Source organism: Eschscholzia californica, unplaced genomic scaffold, assembly GCF_041429995.1.
Source record: "Eschscholzia californica isolate CP2 unplaced genomic scaffold, dmEscCali1.0.p SCAF_2, whole genome shotgun sequence".
Lineage (NCBI taxonomy): Eukaryota > Viridiplantae > Streptophyta > Magnoliopsida > Ranunculales > Papaveraceae > Eschscholzia > Eschscholzia californica.
In genome coordinates, this window is record NW_028238309.1 from 9,888,522 (window position 1) to 9,911,109 (window position 22,588).

The 22,588-nt window shown below is 35.6% G+C and overlaps 3 protein-coding genes across 3 annotated transcripts; 2 read left to right on the top strand and 1 right to left on the bottom strand.

The window, feature by feature from the left end:
* The first annotated feature begins 6,776 nt into the window (after window positions 1-6,776).
* On the top strand, window positions 6,777-9,367 carry LOC147556080 (Tetratricopeptide repeat (TPR)-like superfamily protein). Its single transcript, XM_086664080.1, has one exon. The coding sequence runs from the start codon at window positions 6,939-6,941 to the stop codon at window positions 8,937-8,939; it is 2,001 nt and encodes a 666-aa protein (XP_086520206.1). The 5' UTR covers window positions 6,777-6,938; the 3' UTR covers window positions 8,940-9,367.
* Window positions 9,368-9,699: 332 nt separating this feature from the next.
* Window positions 9,700-10,263, bottom strand: LOC147556081 (uncharacterized). The gene has a single exon (XM_086658572.1). The coding sequence runs from the start codon at window positions 10,261-10,263 to the stop codon at window positions 9,700-9,702; it is 564 nt and encodes a 187-aa protein (XP_086514698.1).
* Window positions 10,264-11,952: 1,689 nt separating this feature from the next.
* On the top strand, window positions 11,953-13,654 carry MYB80 (myb domain protein 103). The gene is made up of 3 exons (XM_086662815.1): window positions 11,953-12,304; window positions 12,554-12,683; window positions 12,779-13,654. The coding sequence occupies exons 1-3, from the start codon at window positions 12,172-12,174 to the stop codon at window positions 13,506-13,508; spliced, it is 993 nt and encodes a 330-aa protein (XP_086518941.1). The 5' UTR covers window positions 11,953-12,171; the 3' UTR covers window positions 13,509-13,654.
* The last annotated feature ends 8,934 nt before the right edge of the window (window positions 13,655-22,588 follow it).

Genomic DNA, 22,588 nt, shown 5'->3' on the forward strand with positions numbered 1-22,588 from the left:
TAGCATTGTGGAATGATTTTGAATGTAGCATGTTGAGCAATCTTTAAACTCTTCATAAAAATGTTAACAAGGATGAAGTGAATCTCGAGTGAATTATTTTTTTTACATGTTATCCGACGAAATAACAGTCAATTTCAATATGTTTGGTATGTGACCAGAAAATAGGGTTCAACTGAAAGATATGTAGCACTGAATTATCCCACCAGAGAGATGGTGTAATGGTGGTCAATCCTAGTATATTCAGAACCAATTTTTATTATTTTCAATCCTAGTATATTCAAAACCAATTTTTATTATTTTTTTCATCTCAGTTTGAGATGAAGGACTTTGGAGAAACCAATGTCATTCTAGGAGTTAAGATCAAGAAAATTCAAAATAACGTCTCTGAGTCAATGTCACTATGTTGAACAGATATTGAAAAAGTTCAATTATATAACATCCGTACGACTCCTTGTAATCCTAGCATAACTCAGCTATAGAAAGTTTGAATGCTCCTTCGGAGCTCTTGCTTGTAGGGGTGTACATTTAGCATTTGAACTGACCAATCCAATCCAATACAAAAGAATTTGAGCGGTTTGGGGACCGATCCAATGGTGATCCGGATTAGTTCGAAAGTTAAAAGGCCAAAACTGAGTGGTTTGGATCGGTTTATGGATTTAGTTGACGGATAACTGAAAAAAATTGAACCAAACCATTTATTTATATATTATATATATAAATATATATGCTGGGAATGAAGGATGGTGAAAAAATCAGAAAATAAAAAGGACCGGTAATTATAAGGCCCAATATATGGGGGGTTAATATGTATGAGGCCCACTCTCAAATAATAATGAGAAAAGAACCCATTTGATGAAAGTACCACATTACCCTCGTTTACATAAATAAGAGACAATACTGTCCTGGCCCACATTAACCCTCCTCAAAATAACAAAATCAAAACATATCCCGCCCATTCCCTCCATAATTCCCGCCCACAATTTCCAGACACTTTTGAAAGCCAGACTTGGGTTTATAGCCCAAAACATTTCTCTCTCTTCCATCTTTACATCTTTTGCTTCCCACTAAAAAACCAAAAACCATCTTATCTCTCTCTACAAAATCGTTTTTGAGCTTTAATCTCCATCATCTCTATCAAAAATTCGACTGAAATCCAGAGAAACTGAGGGTATTTAAAATCTTTTGTTAGGGTTCCGGTTTGATAAGGCTTTTTTCATCGGTTCGATCTTGGTTTTGTTACTCGATTTTTAGGGTTTTTCTTTTGTTACTCGATTTTTCATCGGTTCGATCTTGAAAAAACTAGTGTATGTAAAATCTTTTGTTAGGGTTTTGGTTTTGTTACTCGATTTTTCATCGGTTCGATCTTGAAAAAACTAGGGTATCTAAAATCTTTTGTTAGGGTTTTGGTTTTGTTACTCGATTTTTAGGAGAAAAAGAAAGATTTATTGTTACATACACAACAATTTTATGTGGGTGTTTCTTAAGATCTTCATCATGTTCAACAAAATCAAAGATTTTGATGTGTTTTTTTGTCTTAAGATCTTCATCATGTTTCTTAAGATCTTCATCATGTTTTGATGTGTTTTTATAAATATAGATTTTGTTCTTCAGAAATATTTAATATATAGAAACATTTTGGTCTTCCCAGAACACATTTGATATGTTTTAACAAATTTTGTTCATTTTGGATGGTTTGTTCTTCAGATCTACATATAAAAGATCCTGGTTTGTAAACATTTCTGGTTTTTGTGTTACTTTATATTAGATTTATTCATATTCTTTGTTTTCAAAACTTGAGGGTTTGTTTTTCAAAACCATAATACATTTGTAAACAAGTTTACATGTTGAAGATATTTTGGGTTTTGTTTCAAACATTTTTGGTTTTGTTCATTTTGGGTTTGATTTCAAACATCGGGGGAATGTTGATAATTAATGAGTGTTTTACTTGGTAAAAAAGTTTTTCATCTTCGTTTAGCATTTTGTGGGATCTTGGAAACATTTCAGTTATTTTAAAGACATTTTCGGTTTTGTTTCAAATATTCATGGTTTTGTTGTAGTTATTTTGGGTATTGTCCCAGACATTCAAGGATTTGTTGGTGAATTTTGGGTTCTGTCCCAGACATTCAGGGGTTTGTTGGTAAATTTTGGGTGTTTTAGTGGGTAAAAAAGATTTTGTTCTTCGTTTAACATTTGGGAGGTTTTTGGAAACAGTTAAAATTATGTTGAAGATTTTTTGGGCTCTGTTTCAAACATTTATGGTTTTGTTAACGACATTTTGGGTTTGTTTTTTAGACATTCGGGGGAATGTGATTATTTTTTAGGGTTTTACTTAGTAAAAAAACTTTTGTTTTTCGTTTAGCATTTGTGGTGGTTTTGGAAACATTTACAGTTATGTTAAAGATGTTTTAGGGTTATGTTTCAAACATTTACGGTTTTGTTGTTGTTATTTTGGGTTCTGTCCAAGACATTCAGGGGTTTGTTGAGGAATTTTGGATTTTTACTGTGTAAAAAAACGTTTCTTCTTCGTTTAGCATTTTGGGGGTTGTGGGAAACATTTAAAAATATGTTAAAGACATTTTGGGTTCTGTTTCAGACATTCAGGGGAATGTTGATGATTTTTTAGTATTTTACTTGGTAAAAAAAAATCTTCTTCTTTTAGCATTTTGGGGGTTTTTGGAAACACTTACAGTTATGTTAAAGACATTTTTGGTTCTGAAACATATATAAATATGTTTATGGTTGAAAGATATGTGTTTTTGACATACAAAATTGGATGTTTGCATATAGTAACATTCTTATTGTTTGAGGTTGAAACATATAGAACATTCTTATTGTCTGAAACATATCTAAATATGTTTGTGGTTGGAAGATATGTGTTCTTGACATACAAAATTGGATGTTTGCATATAGTTACCACCAAAATGTGATGAGTAAACTTTTTATATTGATATGGGAATAAACTTTTAGGAGCAAATCAGGTAACTAAAACAAACATAGTTATATTTTTTCTGAGCATATACTCATGTGCTCTAAACATACTAAAATATGTTTTACTCGTAAAAATTTAGTGTACATATTAAATTATGTTTATCTGATGAGTAAACTTTAACTTTGAAAACATATAATTTTTCTAAAAAACATAATTTCATTTGTTCTAAACATATCAACATGTGTTGTGTCCATACTTTGATGTGTTTATATATCTACCGGAATGCTACGAAAGAGGTAAGAGAAGTCTTGGTTGATAAAACCTGTTATTATTTGAAACATTAATAAATATATTTGTTGTTGAAGAAATATGTTTTCAGCAGTCAAAATGAGTTGTTTGCATATAGTTAAATGTTCATAGCTTGTATGTTACTATATGTTTAATGTTTTTTAATGTAGACAATTGGTTATTTGTCTGCTGCAAGGACAAACATGTTCTCGTGCGAGGGAGAAAAAAGATCGACGTTAAAGAGAAAGTCATCGTTGAAGTTGATAAGAAAAAATATCGACATTAAAGAGAAAGTCATTGTTCAGAAATTTACAAAATTGTTGAGACAAACTAAGATTTGTTCAGAAGTTTACAAAATAGATGAGACAAACTAAGATTTGTTCAGGAATTCAGAAATAAAATTTCAAATATCTTAACATTATAAAGAAACCAAATAGATTGTATTCATAACAAAAAGAGATTGGTTCCACTAGATTTGTTCACGACATTGTATATCTTCCAAGAGAATCTCGAAATCTTTTCACTCCATCCTGAAATATTTGACTAATACGAGTAAAGACAAGGCCCCAAGCTTTCGATACTAGTGGTTGGTCCCTCTGTGGTGCCTGATATGTTGCTCGATCAACCTCCATATGCAAAATGCTGGAAGCAAAATGCCTTCAAATTAATAAATATTATGAGAACATAAAAGTTTATGCTTCAGAAATTGTTCTTTATGCAAAGAATCGAAGTAAGTAAGTGACATATTTCTATTTTATGCATAATGCTTCAAAAACAATGTTATAAAAAGAAGAATTTTTTAGTGAAAAATCCACAAATTTTTTTATTGTTTTTAACACAACGATATATGTTAAAAACAGTTAAAAAGCATCTAAACAAACATGTTTGTGTTCGGATATGTGAATACATGTTTCATGACATTTATGCAAAACAAAGAAGTAACTTTCTGTGTTGCTTCAAATTATAAAGAAAAGTAAAGTGTTTAAACGTGAAACTCACAACATATTTTAAAATGCTTAACACCAGTCAATTTGTTTGTTAAAAATCAAAATATGCTAAAAACGTAATTTCTAGAGAGAAACTGAAAACATATACAAAATGTCTATGGATTTATGAATTTCGATAACAAACTGTTATATGCACAAGGCAGAAAGAAAATGCACTTAACTTGCGTCTTATTGTTCGTTTTTTATATATTTGAAGGTGTTTTTAGTAGCTATTGTATATCTTCCAAGAGAATCTCGACAGCCTTTCACTCCTCCATCAAATATTTGACCAATATGAGTAAACACATGGCCCCAAGATTTAGATACTAGTGGTTGGTCCATCAATGGTGCCTGATCTGTGTGTAGGTCAACCTCCATATGCAAATGCTGTAAAAAAAATGTCTTCAAATTAATATATATTCTGAGAACACAAAACTATATGTTTCTGAAAATGCAGTGGTGCAAAAACAATCCTAACTAAGTGACAAAAACAAATTTTATGCATCATGATTCAAATGTAATGTTCTTAAAAGGAAGAGTTTTTATGTGAAAAACGCAGACAATATTTACTACCTATAAACACAACAATATATGCTTCCGTAAACATAAAATAATCTGAACAAAAGGATTTGTGTTAGTGGAAGTGGAAATATGTTCATGAAATAATATATGAAAACAGATAACAAGAAATTGTGATAATAGTCCCACATGGGAGAATGGGTAACTAGCAACCAAGAATATAAAGAATAGGTCCTCTCCACTCATTGCCAATTGGTTTTGAGTTGGATGACCACAAACTTAACATGGTATCAGAGCTAGGCCCACACGTGATAGGCTTAAAAGCCACACGTGCTCCACGTCACCCGTAAAGAAAAAAAACACACGTGTTAGGCTCAAAGAACGCCACACGTGAGGGGGCGTGTGAGAATAGTCCCACATGGGAGAATGGGTAACTAGCAACCAAGAATATAAAGAATAGGTCCTCTCCACTCATTGCCAATTGGTTTTGAGTTGGATGACCACAAACTTAACAGAAATCACAACGAGGTGAAAACATGAGTATATACTTCCGAAAACAGAAAATACTCTAAACAAAGGAATTTGTGTTTGTGGAAGTGAAAATATGTTTCATGAAATTTATGAAAACAGAAAACATGAAAATTATGAAAACAGAAAACATATTGGGTTTTTCTTAGGACATAACTTGTTGTGTCAGAAAATATGAGTGTAAAAACCAAACGAAATTTCAGATAGACAAAGTTTAAAGAAAAAAAATGGAAAACAAAATGAAGATGAAGAACAAAGAAGGTTCAATGAACAAAACATGGTTGAACAAAACATGGTGTTGATGATAATAATGATGAAGATGAACACAAACTCTCTAATAACTAAAGAAGGTTCATGGAACAAATCATGGTGTTGATGATAAAGATCATGAAGATGAAAATAAATACAACAAGAAAGAAAGTTTTATGAAACGAAAAAATAAAGAAGAAGAAAGTTTTATGATGTTTTAAGAAAACGAAAATTTACAGAAGAAGATGAAGATGGTTTATGAAACGAAAATTTACAGAAGAAGATGAAGATGAGTGTTTATGATGTTTTAAGCAAAGTGCAAAGAAAATGAAGATGAAGATGAGGGTTTATGTTGTTTTAAGCAAAATGCAAAGAAGATGAAGATGAGGGTTTATGATGAAGATGAAGGGATGAAGATAAGAAAACTCTAACCAGTAAATCTTTCCGGATCCGTTGTAGCTTAGTAGTTGTTAAGGAGATAGAGAGGAGAGAGAAAAATGGAAGGAAAGATTTCTTTCTCTTATGGAGGAGAGAACAGATATAGGAGAGAGAAAATTGATGGAAAGTTTTGAGGAGGGAAAGAGAAACTAAGAATATAAATGGAAGGAAAAAACCTAGGCATCTTCTCTTATATATATATAAAGGGTATAATAGGGATTAATTAAAGTATGGGCTTCCTAGAGATGGAGAAAGTGACCTAGGGATCCGAAATTGGGTTGGATTAGGATTATTTTTGAAAAAATGGATTTTGTAAGTTATAATAATCTATGGTGGGCCAAATCCTAGTTATAGGGTCATTTTTTGGACTTTTGAGTAAAAATTTCAAATAAAAAACAACAATTAGAAAACCTATGTTTATCGTCTTTTTTATCTTCCTTGAATGTTGAGAACCTATATCGGATTAGTTACGCACATGAAGACTTGATCATTTGTGACTCAATACTAATTTTCTGCATGTCTAAAGTATAAATGTAGCAGGTTTCGAAAATGTGAAATTTTGTCTATGGTAAAATGTCACAGGTGATTCGATTATCTAACCGAACCAAACCGTTCATGTACAGTTTGGATCGGTAACCAAACCAAACCATGAACATATTAGTTCAGATCGAGATTTGAAGTAACCGAACCCTTAGGTATGGACTTTGGATTAGCCCAGAAAGTCGATTATCCAACTGATGTTTACCCGTGCTTACTTGGGGCGTCCATTTGCCTTAAAGCTAATATGTATGGGCCGCCCCATATGGGAGTTCAACAAAGAAATAGAAGTTCTCAATATTAAGCCAGAAAAACCCCCAAATTTCCCCGCCACTCTGAAGCATCCAACCAATCTAAACCGTCGTCTCAAATCGACGGTCCTGATAACCCTCTATTTAAAAACCCTTTCAACTCCCCTGAACTGAACTCTCAACTCACTTCTCCTCTAAACTTTAATTTCTTCCATGAAGAAATTCCTAAAACCTATAAACCCTAATTCAGTTACTTTCTCTGCAATAACGTCAACCCTAAATCGACCTCTTTTCTCTCTCCGGCATATAGTAACCACTGCTAATGAAGAAACTTCTGTTACTGATTCAGAGTCTGTAGATGACAACAATGATGGCATCCCCGCTGGTTCTATCATTGAAGAAAAAGACTTTCTTCGTAAAAGTAAGAAAGATTCAAAAACGGGTCTTTTCATTCTTGATCTCATTGATTCAGGTTCACTTGATCCAGACCCAACTATCTATAATAAGTTATTTAAGAAATGCACTCAATTGGGTAGATTAAAAGAAGGGAAATTAGTTCATCAGCATTTCAAAAATTCAAAATTTAATCGTGATCTTTTCATTTTAAATACTATTCTTAATATGTATTCAAAATGTGGTGGTATGGATGATGCTCAAAAGATGTTTGATGAAATGTCTCATAAAGATATGGTTACTTGGACAGCTTTGATTACTGGGTATTCTCAGAATGATAGAGAATATGAAGCTCTTGATTTGTTTCCTCAAATGATTGAGTTAGGGTTTAAACCGAATCAGTTCACATTCGCTAGCCTTCTTAAGGCTTCTGGGGTGGCTGTTTGTGATAAACCTGGTAGGCAAATTCATGCTTTTGTGATAAAGTATGGTTATAATTCAGATGTTTATGTGTGTAGTTCTCTTTTAGATATGTATGCTAGGTGTGGAAAAATGAAAGAAGCTCAATTAGTTTTTGATGGAATGGTAAGAAAAAATGAAGTCTCTTGGAATGCATTAATAGCTTGTCATGCTAGGAAAGGTGAAGGAGAAGATGCCCTTAAGTTGTTTAGGAAGATGCAAAGAAAAGATTATAAGCCTACCCATTTCACATATTCGAGCATTTTTAGTGCTTGTTCGAATAATGGAGCTTTAGAGCAAGGAAAATGGATTCATGCCCATATGATTAAATCAGGAGGAAAGCTTATTGCTTTTGTCGGTAATACTCTCCTTGATATGTATTCGAAAGCCGGTAGCATTGAAGATGCTAGGAAAGTATTTTATCGGTTGGAAAAAAGAGACGTGGTTTCATGGAATTCTATGCTTACTGGTTTAGCCCAGCATGGACTGGCAAAGGAAGCTGTTAACAGGTTCGAAGAAATGCTAAAAATTGGAATTTCACCCAATGAAGTAACCTTCCTTTGTGTTCTTACTGCTTGTAGTCATGGTGGTTTATTGAACGAGGGCCTTAATTATTTCGAATTAATGAAGAAACGTAATGTTGAACCCGAGGTTGAACACTACGTAACGATAGTTGATCTTCTTGGTAGATCTGGGCGTCTTAATGAAGCACATAACTTTATAAAAAGTATGCCAATTAAACCCACTGCTGCTATTTGGGGAGCTTTATTGGGTGCTTGTAGAATGCATAAAAATATCGAATTAGGTGTTTTTGCTGCTGAACGAGTTTTTGAGCTTGATCCCATCGATTCAGGTCCTCCTGTGTTACTTGCTAATATTTATGCATCCGCGGGTAGATGGAGTGATGCTGCAAGAATAAGGAAGAATATGAAAGATAGTGGAGTGAAGAAAGAACCTGCTTGTAGTTGGGTAGAAATCGAAAATTCAGTTCATACTTTTGTAGCTAACGATGACGCTCACCCGCAGAGTGAGAAAATCCGACAAATGTGGGAGAAGATAAGTAGTAAGATCAGGGAAATTGGGTATGTTCCAGATACAAGCCATGTTCTATTGTTTGTTGATGAACAAGAGAGAGAAGCGAAGTTGCAGTATCACAGTGAGAAGCTAGCTTTAGCATTTGCACTTCTTAACACGCCTCCTGGGTCAACTATACGAATAAAAAAGAATATTAGGATGTGCGGGGATTGCCATTCTGCAATCAAACTTACGTCAAAAGTGATGGAGAGGGAGATCATAGTGAGAGATACGAATCGGTTCCACCATTTCAATAATGGGTCTTGTTCATGTGGAGATTACTGGTAATTCTACTAAAGAGTACATGGAATTTTTCGAACCATGGATTTGCAGGACAGACTAGTTCTTAGAGTCTCTTTCAGCTTTTGAACTACAGTCACAGCTTTCATTTGGTGCTGCTTCTTTATATTCATGGAGTTCATAACAAACAAATGTTACATTAGTAGTACTCGAAGCAAGACGACTTGGCAAACTCTTTTTCCTCGAAGAACGACGGAAATCCTTCTCCCCTCATAAATACCTTGAGGATGTTGTGCTGCAGAATTTGAGGTGAACTTCGGATGTACCATATAGAAAAGTTTAGCTCTTGTAGTTTAGTTCTGCTTGTCCAATAACCATTATTTATTGAGCTCTACTTCATTTTGAGCTTTGATTTGTTTTCTTTGTTATGTTTGTTCTTCTCTTTTCCAATTAAATACTAGCGAAACGCTTATACATATCTTGATGAACATATTTCTCTCAATGTTAAACACCTTGTCTTGGACTTCCATTTTATCAGAGAATTGGTAATTTCCTAAAGAAAAGTCTACCTGTATATTTCAACATTAGTCGTTAGGGTCAGGCCCAACATATACATGATTTTGCTTCTGCCATTAGCTCTCACAAGCCCACCCGAAAAGGCCGTCTATAGGTGAGAGTCTATGGATGATCACCTAAGCGATGTGAGACCATCACAAGAACGGAATGCCAATATCCTAACCTGAGGTTTTCCTATCCCTCGGTAATTTCTCCATGTTTTTTTTTTTTTGTTGAGATAGATATCATTAGATTAAATCAAAATGTTATTACAATACTTATTAACTAAAATACAAGGAACATTCCTCCACACTTTATCTCTCCGATTCTTCCTCGCCCATTTTGCTAATATGTCTGCATTATGATTCAGCTTTCTCCTCGTAAACTGAAAGTTGATCTTCTGGAACTGGTGAATGTATGACTTGATTTTCTTTATGTGCAAGATAGATTGCCATTGAACTGCATTTTTGTCATTACAAAGATGATTGATAAGATTAATATTATCGCTTTCTAAGATTACGGACTGGTGATTCATCTCCAAGGCCCATTCCATCCCAAGAAGGATAGCCTTGGCTTCACATTCTTCACTATTTCTCGCCCTACTAGATTTAACCTGAGCTCCGATGAATTTAGATTTATCATTATGTGCAATTATGCTAATACCCATATAAGATGAAATGTCAATAAAAGAGGCGTCAACGTTAATCTTTATCATATTATTCGGTGGTGGAAGCCATTTTTCATCATCAGTAGATAGATTAAATTTACTATCCTTTTTACTAGGTTTTTTGTTTAAGTTCGGGTAGTTTTCAATCATTCTAATAATGTTATGTAACTCATTTATCTAATGTTGAAAGCAGTGGTCACACCTAACCTTCCACAGTACCCAAAGTACGGTAGAAAGATGAATGTTACCTTTGGTGTATCAGGCATTCCCATTCCCTTCCCAAGAGAATATCCAGTCCGATATGGATAAAATATTCTCTGAGATTATATCGAAATAGAACCAAATGTTTTTGGCTAAGGCACAGTGTAAAAGCGCATGTTCAATAGATTCGAAAATATTGCAGTTGGGGCAGTTGTACATGTTACCTATATATTTACCAATTCTGCCTCTCACCGGGAGAGCTGCGTTGCATACCTTCCAAATAAAATTTTTTATACGAGGGATGGTCGGGAGTTTCCAAATGAAATTCCAGTTGCGCGTAATCGGGGTGTTCGTGGTAGTGCTGCTGGTCAGATACTTATACATCGAGGCTACAGTAAACTTACCCGTCTTGGTAAGCTTCCATTTCAATTGATCTTTTCCTTCCTGATTAATAGGTAAAGTTTTGATAAGATTAATCGTATGGGTATCAAAAGTTACCCTGAGAATCTCTTCGTTCCATTCATTATTATTGATCAACTGTGCCACTTTAGTAAGGGGGGAGTTGTTAACATTTGTGAGTGGAGTGTGAAGATCGGGGATCCAACTGTCAGTCCAGATATTTACCTCTTCGCCGGAATTGACTTCCCAGGTACCTAAATCATTCACCATATTATAATATTTTCTGATGGATTTCCAGTTCCAAGTTGAAATTTGTTCTCAGCCCATTCAGCTTGATTACATGAGGAAGAGTAATAGTACAAAGAGTACAACTAGTAATGTGTAACTATACTTCTGTAGACAGTTTGTATAGAACCATAACACAAGCATATTAGTTAAGGGTAAGGTTTAACTAACTCAATCTTTTTAATAACTTAGTCCTCTCCATAAATGTCTCCAATTTCTAATCATTAAGCTCAAAGACTATCGATGACACAATTTGCACTTTTAAATTGAAATTATTGAGATTTTTAAAAAATATTTTAATTTAAGTATGTGATTAGGAAAATTGTCGTATCAGCTTCTGAGTAAAACTTTAACCCACGTGCAGAAAAGAAATGTGATTACCCAAAATAACAATCCGTAATGTAATTCCTTGTAACTGTAATACCTTCCTGGATTATTTGGTTCTCTCTTTCTTGGTTAACGTTCTCCTTTATTTGATTATTCATTCATTCCTGTGCCTCAAACGATCATTTCGTACTTCAACTTCTCCTAATCACATTTTTTTCTGGCCCATCAAACAGAGTCTAAGGGAAGGTATCATTTGTGAGCAGAGATAGTATGAGTTTGTGAAAGGCTCGTCCACACGTGCAATTACCTTAACTTGTGTAACTAACTGTTCGTGCAAGAAAAACTTGTAGTTTTGTGTGAGTGACCAACGTACTACAATGCCACTATTCTCTCTCTATACATCTCTTTCTCTCTCTAGTCTGAGAGGCAGATATAGAGAGAGAGAGAGAGAGAGAGAGAGAGAGAGAGAGTTGACCGGGCGTCTTGGGAGTGAGCTACCGGTCCATCCCTCACGCACACAACAGCGTTGAATTCTTTACTAAAATCATGCTCCTTCAATGTTTACTCTATCCACGTGACCCCCTCCCTCTCTCTCTCTCTCTTTTACACTATTATATATTTAAAAATAAACCCACACAATTTTAGTAAAAATACAACCTTAAATACACCACACCAAAATAAACAAAATACAAAATTCTATCTTCTTCTTCTTCAAGTACATTTTAATTACTATTTAGAGTTTTCAATTTATCATTATCTTTATCTCTTCTTCTTCTTCTTCTTCAAGTTAACTTTCTAAAGGAAAGGAAAAGAAAAGAAAGAGAGTTTGCTCCTCAAAATCTTGAGATGGGTAGAATTCCTTGTTGTGAGAAAGACAATGTCAAAAGAGGACAATGGACACCCGAAGAAGACAACAAACTCTCCGCGTATATCGCTCAACACGGCACCCGTAATTGGCGTCTCATCCCTAAAAGTGCTGGTACGTTCCCTTTTACTATAAAAATAGATTTTCAGAAAATATACTGTGAAGTTCACTTTAGTTGAGCGGTAACATATGTGATTCTCGACTGTGGAGATTAGGGTTCGAATTTGTTTTGTGTCTGTCTACACTTGACTATCGGCCTAACATTAGGACGGCAGTCAGGGGAGACTAGCATTCACAAAAATAGAGACAGTACAACAATAGCAACAGTTTAACAACGTCGCACTTTATGTTCTATTCCTACAGGACTTCAGAGATGTGGCAAGAGTTGTCGTCTTCGATGGACAAATTATCTTCGTCCAGATCTTAAACATGGTGAATTCTCAGAACCAGAAGAACAAACAATTGTCAAACTTCACTCTGTTGTAGGAAACAGGTAACAAAAACTATATTATAAATGTGAAATTCGTAAGTTCGATAGATTATATATAGTTGCTTCATTATTCTAACCTGGGTATAAAAACGACACAGGTGGTCATTAATTGCTGCACAATTACCCGGTCGAACTGATAACGATATCAAGAATCACTGGAACACAAAGCTAAAGAAGAAACTATCAGGGATGGGAATTGATCCAGTAACCCACAAGCCATTCTCACACCTAATGGCTGAAATAGCAACCACATTAGCTCCACCTCAAGTAGCTCATCTAACAGAGGCAGCTCTTGGTTGTTTCAAAGATGAAATGCTTCATTTACTCACAAAAAAACGCGTCGATTTTCAACTTCAACATACAGGAATTTCTTCTGGGTATGATTCAGTTTTACTTAATAGTAATACTAGTCCTCATACAAATACATATAATGCGGGAAAATACGACGATAGAGATGAAACTATACAAAAGATTAAATTAAGTGTTTCAAGAGCAATGCAAGAAAATGATAAACCTAAAACTTGGTCTTCTAATGGTGAGACTTCTAATAATGGATTTTCTGGTTCTTGTACTGGGTTATTATCAAATGTATGTGGATATCAATTTGGTCCATCTTCTTATGGAAATGAAGGAGATGATAATTCACCATGGAATCAGAGTATTTGCACAGGAAGTACTTGTACAGGAGGAGATGGGTTGAATGAGAAAGGAGAAGATAGAGATATAGAAGAAGGTAATTGTGAAAAAAATGGGAGAACAAAGTTAGGGGAATTTACAGATTGTGTCTTGTGGGATTTACCCAATGATCTTATAAACCCTGTTGTTTAATGGGTGTAAGAAATTTTATGAAATAATCATCTAAGAAATAATAATAACAATTAGTATAATAATTAGCTAGAAGATAGCTAGGGTAAATGATAGATGGAGTTTTTGTTAAATAAGATTGGTTTGATATGTCATATGGAGTTATTTCATTTCACTACCTTTATTTATATGCTTTTATTTTCGTATAGTAATCAATATTTTTCTTTCGAAAATATAATATATCAGCAGAATAGCTGAGAAATTTATCAATAAACAAAATGAATTACGTATCGGAGATGGTCTCCCAAAAAGATAAAATCTTCTTTGAGTTGTTATCGTGTTAAAATTCTACCTCTGGGTTGAATCAAAATATGTGACTCTAATAAATCTTTTGTTAATATTATTGTCTCAGACTTCACAAAAGCCATTTGTTGGACTCCAACAATAATAAATACGGTTTTTGGCTCTATTCCTAACATATTTTTTTCTATGATTGCGCGCTAGCCATTATCATGTCTTTGAGTATCTAATGCTAAAGCCAACCTCAATAAACTAACAATCAAAAGTCTAATGCTTCATATGTCAAAACATATGAAGAAACAAAGATTACATCAACTAAGTACATAAAGTCAAAACATAAAGCACATAAGTTGTTCTTAGTTGACTCCTTCAATTGCAAGGACATTTCTTCAAAGTAGAACTAAAGGCAAGCATGATATGACCCCCTTGCAACAAAACCTGTCATAAACCAGCATATTATGAATAAGCAGCTAACTCCAGACAACTTACCAATCCGAAATTGTTTTAAAAGCGAAGACAAACCTAGCATCTCCCAAGTAGGATGAAAAAGGAAATTAAAAACCTTCCTCGAAGGCTCTGAACTTCCAAAAAGCGGAACCAAAAGGTTCCAAGGATACCCCCTCCCCCCCTACAGACTTCTCTCAAAAGAGAAACAATTTGATACCTGGTACTCAGGGTTGTCAACCCAGTCTGAATTCGAAAATCCAACCGAATCAGGAATAAGTAGTGAAACTGCTAAAGGCGGGAGGAGAGCTACGTGATCGGTGCAATTGAATAACAAGTAAGGAGTTAAGCCCATTTTTATCATATAGTCATCAAGGAGGGAGGATATTCCACAATGAGTATCAGAACTAAACCTGGATCATTCCCCTGGATCAAAAGTTTTACTGAACAAAAGGAATGTCCGTGCCCAATTAAGTATCCCCAGATTGAACGGATGACCTAATGTGTAGTAAAAACAATGCCAACCATAAAAGGCAACTATGGGTCTGCTGACCACCACTAGACTCACTAGGAAGACCAACCCATTAGCTAGAGTAGAAGATACACACGTGTAGCCCCTTAGTCCGAAAGGACTTCGCAATTGAGACGTGCTTTGTCCTCTTCCTCCAACCGGTGTTTGATGTCAACGTTGGATTTGTTTAACTCAACGACCGTCAAGTAATTGTAGTGATAAACAAACATACAGAGAAAATAGGGTTGTTCCATTTTGTGTGTGCTAAGAATCTAGAGAAGAAAACAAAAAACCAATTGACAAGTGGGATTAACAATAAATTTGGTAGAAGTGAGAGAGTAAGAATCTACAAAAGTTAAAAGCACCACCGGACCGACATATTGAAACCAACTAGGAATACTTAGTAGCAGTGAGTAAACAAGAGAGAAAAGCACACTTTATTCAATAGAAAACAGGCTATATATAGCCATACAGAAAGCAACAGTAAGATAAGTAAACTCCTAGTCCACGTAGTAGTGGATCAAAGCAAAAAAACGAGGTCAATGCCCTGATTTACAGGGGTTATTCAAAATAGAAATACTAAGTCAATAACTGCCATTCATAACATTCCCTCCCTTAAACTGATGACATTGTCTTCACTTTAATCCTGGATCGGGACAAACACCAAGCAACGTACGTAACTTCTCAAAGACGACTCGAGTCAATGGTTTGGTCATTATATCGGCTAACTACTCTTGAGTATGACAATGTTCCAATGTTACAACTTCATCTCGAGCCAGATCACGCAGGAAGTGAAAACGGACATCAATATGTTTGCTGCGTCCGTGCATAACAGGATTTTTCGTTAGTTTAATAGTGGAGTTGTTGTCACAGTATACCAATGTAGGACCAATAGGAGTATGATCAAGTTTATCTAGCATTCTTCGCAACCACACGGCCTGACAAGCGCAAAAGGCAGCAGCAACGAATTCTGCTTCAGTGGTGGAAAGTGTTACAACAGGTTGCTTCTTTGTGGACCAAGATACAACTCCAGAACTTAGCAAAAAGGAAAACCCCGATGTACTTTTTCTGTCTTCTAAATGTCCTGCATAATCACTGTCGGTAAAAGCAATAAGTTCCTTATTACCATCTCGTTTATAGAAGATTCCATATGTGAGAGTTCCTTTTATGTAACGAAGTACTCTCTTAACAGCTTGGAAGTGTGTTTCAGTAGGACGAGATAAATATCTACTCAGTAAACCGACAACAAACATAATATCAGGCCTCGTAGATGTTAAGTACATCAAACTCCCGACCATTTGCATGTACAAGGTACTGTTCATTGCCATGCTAGAAGAGTCTTCGGCAAATTTGAAACCTTTTCTGACCAATAAAAATGCCATCATCTCTTTGTGAAACTTCTAAACCAAGAAAATATCTCATTCTTCCAAGATCAGTCATATCAAACTCCTTCTTCATGTAATCTTTGAAAGAGTTTAACAAAGTCTCGTCATTTCCAGTAAAGATAAGGTCATCTACATAAAGACACACAAGTAAGAAACCTTGTGATGATTTTTTTGATAAACAGAGTATGCTCATAGGGACATTTCTCAAACCCTTCCCTTAGAAAGTAGGCTTCAATGCGACTGTACCATGCGCGTGGGGCTTGATTTAAACCGTACAAAGCTTTTCGTAAGCGGTATACTTTATCTTCAGCTCCTTTTACCAAGTAACCAGGAGGTTGCTCAATATACACCTCCTCATTTAACTCACCGTGAAGAAATGCCGATTTAACATCTAATTGAAATAAAAGCCACCTCTTTTGGGCTGCGAGAGCAATGATCAGCCGTATAGTATCCATACGAGCCACGGGAGTAAAGACCTCAGTGTAATCAACTCCATGTTGTTGAGTATACCCTTTGGCGACAAGACGAGCCTTGTATTTTTCGACTTCTCCATGCTCATTCAGTTTAGTTTTGTAAACCCATTTTACCCCGATTGTTTTTGTTCCATGAGGAAGATCTGTTAGGTACCACGTATCGTTTTTCTGAATGGCTGCAATTTCGGAGTCCATAGCACGTCTCCATTTGGCACTTTTCGCTGCATCAACATATAATAAAGGATCCTCATTAACAAATAAAGCAAAATTACCTTGATGATCATCATCAGATAGGTGTTGTCCACTTTCATAATCACGCATCCAGATAGGTGGGTGTCGAGGACGCCTTTCAGTAGTTCTAGAATTAAGATCAGCAAAGCTAGGATCAAGATAACTAGGATCAACATTTGTCATGTCTTCAGCTGCTTGATGTTCTTGATTTTCTTCATATAAATCAGTATTATTATCAACTTGAGTGCATTCAATACCTCCCTCCTGACTAGGCCCTTCTGAGATAGTATTTATGGCTTCATCTTGGTTATTATTATTGCTATCTTCATATGTATCATTCCAGTCAAGAGGTGCTTGAATAGCTTCAGCATGACTATCATCCCATGGCCAACTTTTCTCTTCATGGAAAATAACATCACGACTAATAAGCACCTTTTGTGAAATAGGATCATATAAGCGGTATGCTTTGGACTTCTCGCTAACTCCCAACAAGACACATTTTAAGCTCTTGTTATCCAACTTGGTGCGTTTGCTGTCCGGAACATGGGCATAGGACACACATCCGAAAACTCGGAAATGCGCAACTGATGGTTTAATTCTACTCTATACTTCTTCTGGAGTTTTATTTCGAACAACAAGTGTAGGACTTCTATTTAAAATATGTACTGCCCAATTGACAGCTTCAGGCCAAAAGGTTTTGGGAACTTGTCGGCTATTGAGCAAACTTCTGACCATGTTCATAATGGTTCGATTTTTTCTTTCAGCCACTCCATTTTGTTGAGGAGTGTAGGCTGCAGTGAGTTGACGATGTATCCCATTGGTTGCACAAAACTCAATAAACTTAGTAGATGTGAACTCTCCACCTCGTTCAGTTCGTAAGCCCCGGATACTAGTATCAATTTCTTTCTCAACCTTTACTTTAAATAGCTGGAACACTCTAAACGCATCTGATTTTTCTGTTAAGAAAAACACCCAAAGTTTCCGACTGAAATCATCGATAAAGGTTAGAATGTATCTCTTGTGACTATTTGAGATGGGAGAAATTGGCCCACAAATATCTGAGTGAATCAGATGAAGCGGATGTGATGCTCTCCACATACTTTCTCGTGGAAAGGAACTTCTATGATGTTTTCCCAACACATAATCTTCACATACCAGGCTAGAACATGACAAATGTGGCAAACCATGAACCATTTGTTTCTGTTGTAGAGTTTTGAGGCCTCCGACACTTAAGTGACCATACCGACAATGCCAAAGATAATCCATATTTTGTGTAGGAGTGACGAAACAGTGTTGTTCTTGAGGTTGTATCTTAGCAAGAAGGATGAACATCCTGTTCGGCGACATAGTTGTTTCGTAGAAAGGTTACCCTAAATAGGTCTACACTCGCAAGTGCACGAGCGTCAAGTTGTAATAATTTTCGGTAAGACCGGTTCGTTCCTCAGAGACTAAGTGAAATCTATTCTAAAACTAGGAAATATTAAGATTTTGAAAATGGTTTTGATTTTAAAATGAATAAAATATTAAAATAAAATTACGGAAATAAAATACAAATGATACAAGGAACTCAAATGGGGGGAGAGCCTAGGGTTTTCTGAATCCGTTCTCCTAACAATTCTAACGACAATTTATTTGGATTTAATTAGCGAATTTTATATATCACTCAGATTCTAGTCCATGAATGGTCTAAAAATCCGGAAGATTTTATCATGAAAAGCAAAAAATATTAATAAATCATGTCGATAAAATTACTTATGAAGAACTTCATCTAAAATCCTAGATAGAGAATTAGTTACTCATGGACATTAAATAAAAGAAATTGGAAAATAAAGTAAAGAGAGGGAGAAGAAAACTTAACTTTTTCGCTATTTCAGAACCAAACAGGTCCTTAGGGAAAGATTTTCCTTCTGTTTTCCCAAAATTCTTCCAAACAGACCCTTAGGGAAAATTATTTTCTCGTCTTCCAGGAAACGATTTCCAGGTGAGAAAATAATTTTCCTTCCCTGGTTTTTCTTCTCCTTCTCTGTTTTCTCTTATTTCTCTTTCCAGACTTCTCTCTTTCTCTCTCTAAATAAGCTATGAACTCTCTATAATATGTATAACCGAATGATGATAAATAAAGAAGAAGAAGAAGATGATAATGGATTTATAAATTTGATTCAGTCTTTCTCTCTCTACAATATATCTATCTCTCTCTCAACTCTTTCTATCTAACTCTCTCTTTCTCACTAAGAGAAGAATCAGAAGAAGAAGAAACAGAAAACAGTAAACTCAAATTCCTTCTCTCTCTCTAAACCTCTTTCTACTTCTTTTGTCGTCAGATGACCTAACACCGAGAGCTCTTTACATCACTCTCTCTCTCTCTCTAATATAGTCGGTTTTGGTTGAGCTACCAGAGGAAGACTCTCCAGTCGAGATGGTGATTGTTTTCGACCCCAAACCGAGATATCATTAACTTAGTTCTTCTCTGTTTTATAATAACCAAACCAGTCAACCCCTTCTCTCTAAAAATATTTCTTCAATCCCCCACCTTCCATCATCTCTCTGTAGAATATATTTGAATTCGAATTGTTTCCTTCTCTGTTAATACACCAGCTCATGCCTTCTCACTAGAAATATTTCATCAACCAAATCCCTCCTTTACATCACTGTTATTAGAAGGTTTTGTGTTTAAGAGAGAAATAAATTTCTCTCTCTACTGTTAATGGAAACAAGAGAAGGAGATATAATAAAAAATTAGAGAGATAAGAAGGAAAGGGAATAAAATATTCCCATAAATATGGAAACAACCGTTTGAGTGAAGAATCAGGTAGGGACGTGCTGTAAATAGAATTGATTCAGTACTGCGCGAGGTAGCTTAAGAGGTTGTGACGCGATTCCCGATTAAGCCATGTGAGTGCAAAGTTTCTTATCCGTTGGATTGTCCTTGATTGCGCCCAAGTGCATGGCAATATCATGCGCCCAGTTACACTAAACTGAAGACCCTAAAAATTCTCATAGTACCACCATCTGTATCCGAAAATAGCCCACAAATAATCCGAGCCATCAGTCCACCCGCCTAGATCATGCCACGTTTTTCTGGACGTTCTTGGCCTCACTTGAGTCAACCCACTCTGACCCAACATTTGATTTTAGCTTATTTGCTCCTCCGAACTCCGATTTGATTTCCGTTTTCGCCTGAGGGTCCATCTTGGACTCTAGTTTCATCCGAGCAACAACATTGACCAATCCATCAAACTACCATAACCTCCAAATGACCAAAGTTCCCTTAAGAGTGTCAATCTCCCGATTTTAACCGTTTTTCGCGCTCAATTCCATAGAAGACACCTGGTCAAGAGAAACAAGTAATTCATGAGAGTAACTGCTCGAAATGGACTAACTAACCCAAGTTAAGAGATTCAGATGGGACATTTTCATGTCTCATCATTTCAATAATAAGACCTCTCTCCGGGTGGTATATCTTACACTTGTTATGTCGAAATAGTAATCCCAAACCTTTCTCCTGCAGCTGACCTATGCTTAAAAGATTGTTTTTAAGTTCCGGGACATAAAATACCTCTGTAATAACTTGTGAAACATGATTGACTTGGAGGTGAATGCGGCCTTTTCCCATTACACCAATGCTGGAGTTATCACCAAGCTTCACGGACTTGCGAAAGCTCTCATCTAAATTTGTGAAAAATTCTTTATATCCACACATGTGATTACTACAACCTGAATCTAGAAACCATGTTGTTTCGTCAGGTGATTTCTCGACATGAGTCATGAGAAGTGTTTCCTTTGTACAATTAGCCTTTATACAATTATCAATTTCAAGTTTGTCAAGTTATGATTCCTCCTTCAACCCTTCAACCCTTCAACATCAACGTACGCCATTAGCAACAAGGGTTCTGATGTTTCAGCATAGTAGGCTTATGATTCCTTTCCCTTGTTCCTTTTTGGACATTCATACTGAAAATGGCCAAGATCATGACAATAAAAACATTCAACAAGAGTTTTATCAAAGTTTTGTCTCCCACGTCCTCGCCCCCTGCCTCGAAAGGTACCGCCACCACGTCCTGGTTTGCTAACTTTGTTGTCATAGGTGATTTTTAATGCTTGTTCCTCCATAATATGGCCTTGCATTCGTTGTTCATGAACCAATAAACTACTTTGGAGCTCATCAATCGACATAGAGTCCAAGTCTTTGGACTCCTCAATGGAACAAACAACATAATCAAACTTCAAGATCATTGATCAGCGTAGGATCTTCTCAATAACAGCAACATCAGACAATGATTCACCATGGTAGCGCATTTTGTTAGCAATAGTGATAGTGTGAGCAAAGTAATCAGAAACAGACTCACCTTCCTTCATATGGAGGATCTCAAAATCTTTGCGAAGGGCTTGCAATTGAGCACGTTTGACCCTTGCATTTCCCTGGAACTTTTTCTTCATTGAGTCCCAAATTCCTTTCAAAGTTTCCTTATCCAGAATAGTCTCAAGGATTGAACGATCGATGGCCTGAAAGAGATAATTCTTTGCTCGTAAGTCTTTCAATCTTCGATCAGCCATCTCCTTCTTTTGTTCATCCGAGAGCTCAACACCCTCTGCTGCAGCAGAAATCCCATCCTCAACAACTTGCCAATATTCTTTGGAGCGAAGAAAATTCTCCATCAACATGCTCCAATGTTCGTAGTGCCCATCAAATCGTGGTATTGCTGGTTGAACGAAACTGCCTTCTGTCATGTCATCTTTAGCTGCGGTTACAAGATTTTCTTTAAACTATCCTCCCTCTTATATATAAATATGTGTGTGTGTCACAGATTCAACTCAGCTCTAATACCAAATATTGAAACCAACTAGGAATACTTAGTAGCAGTGAGTAAACAAGAGAGAAAAGCACACTTTATTCAATAGAAAACAGGCTATATATAGCCATACAGAAAGCAACAGTAAGATAAGTAAACTCCTAGTCCACGTAGTAGTGGATCGAAGCAAAAAACTAGGTCAATGCCCTGATTTACAGGGGTTATTCAAAATAGAAATACTAAGTCAATAACTGCCATTCATAACACGACAGAGATAGATCACATAAGGTTTAGATTAAGAACTAAGAAGATTTAGATGGAGAAAGTGAAATGTGGAAAAATAGGGAAAAAATAACTTAAATTAGACAAACTTTTTAGTAGATCTGGAAGTTCTTGAAGATAATAAAAAGTGGATAAGTTAAGGAAAAAAACTTGATAAATCATAAAGAGAAAACAAAAACTAAACATGAAGAGTAGCTTTCGAAAGAAAGATTACCAACTTTGTAGGGAGAGATAGTATCATAGTAAAATAAATGAAAACCTTAAGATGGAAGAATATTTCGCTCAGCGTGAAAATTATTACGATTTAAAAAAATTATGAAAAGTTAAGTAATTGATGAGATCATGAGAATATTATATAATTCTTCGAGTCAAGATTAATAGATGATAAAAAGAATAACGTATGAGGTGTAATAACGAAAATTAGTATCATTTTGTTAAGGCGCTGCTACAAAATGTTGAAAGTTAGTGCAGTAAGATTTTTTCTCATTTATTTATTTATTGTCTAATGTGTGTGAATGATCGAAAAGACTACGGGTCAAAGTGTAAAAGTCAACGGGCCAAAATTTCAGAAGTCTTAACAGGGTGGGTTTAATGATGCAGGCACCGACCACGTCGTGAAATGACTTGCAAACAAAATAGAGACACAACAGTGAAGCCTTTGGACACTAGGGCGGTGTCGACCAAAGGG

Excerpts from the sequence above, each read along its gene's own strand:
- LOC147556080 (XM_086664080.1), top strand. The coding sequence starts at position 6,939 with ATGAAGAAATTCCTAAAACCTATAAACCCTAATTCAGTTACTTTCTCT.
- LOC147556081 (XM_086658572.1), bottom strand. The coding sequence starts at position 10,263 with ATGATTGAAAACTACCCGAACTTAAACAAAAAACCTAGTAAAAAGGAT.
- MYB80 (XM_086662815.1), top strand. The coding sequence starts at position 12,172 with ATGGGTAGAATTCCTTGTTGTGAGAAAGACAATGTCAAAAGAGGACAA. Across the intron at positions 12,305-12,553 it reads TCTCATCCCTAAAAGTGCTG|GACTTCAGAGATGTGGCAAG; the intron begins GTACGTTCCCTT and ends CTATTCCTACAG. Across the intron at positions 12,684-12,778 it reads CACTCTGTTGTAGGAAACAG|GTGGTCATTAATTGCTGCAC; the intron begins GTAACAAAAACT and ends AAAACGACACAG.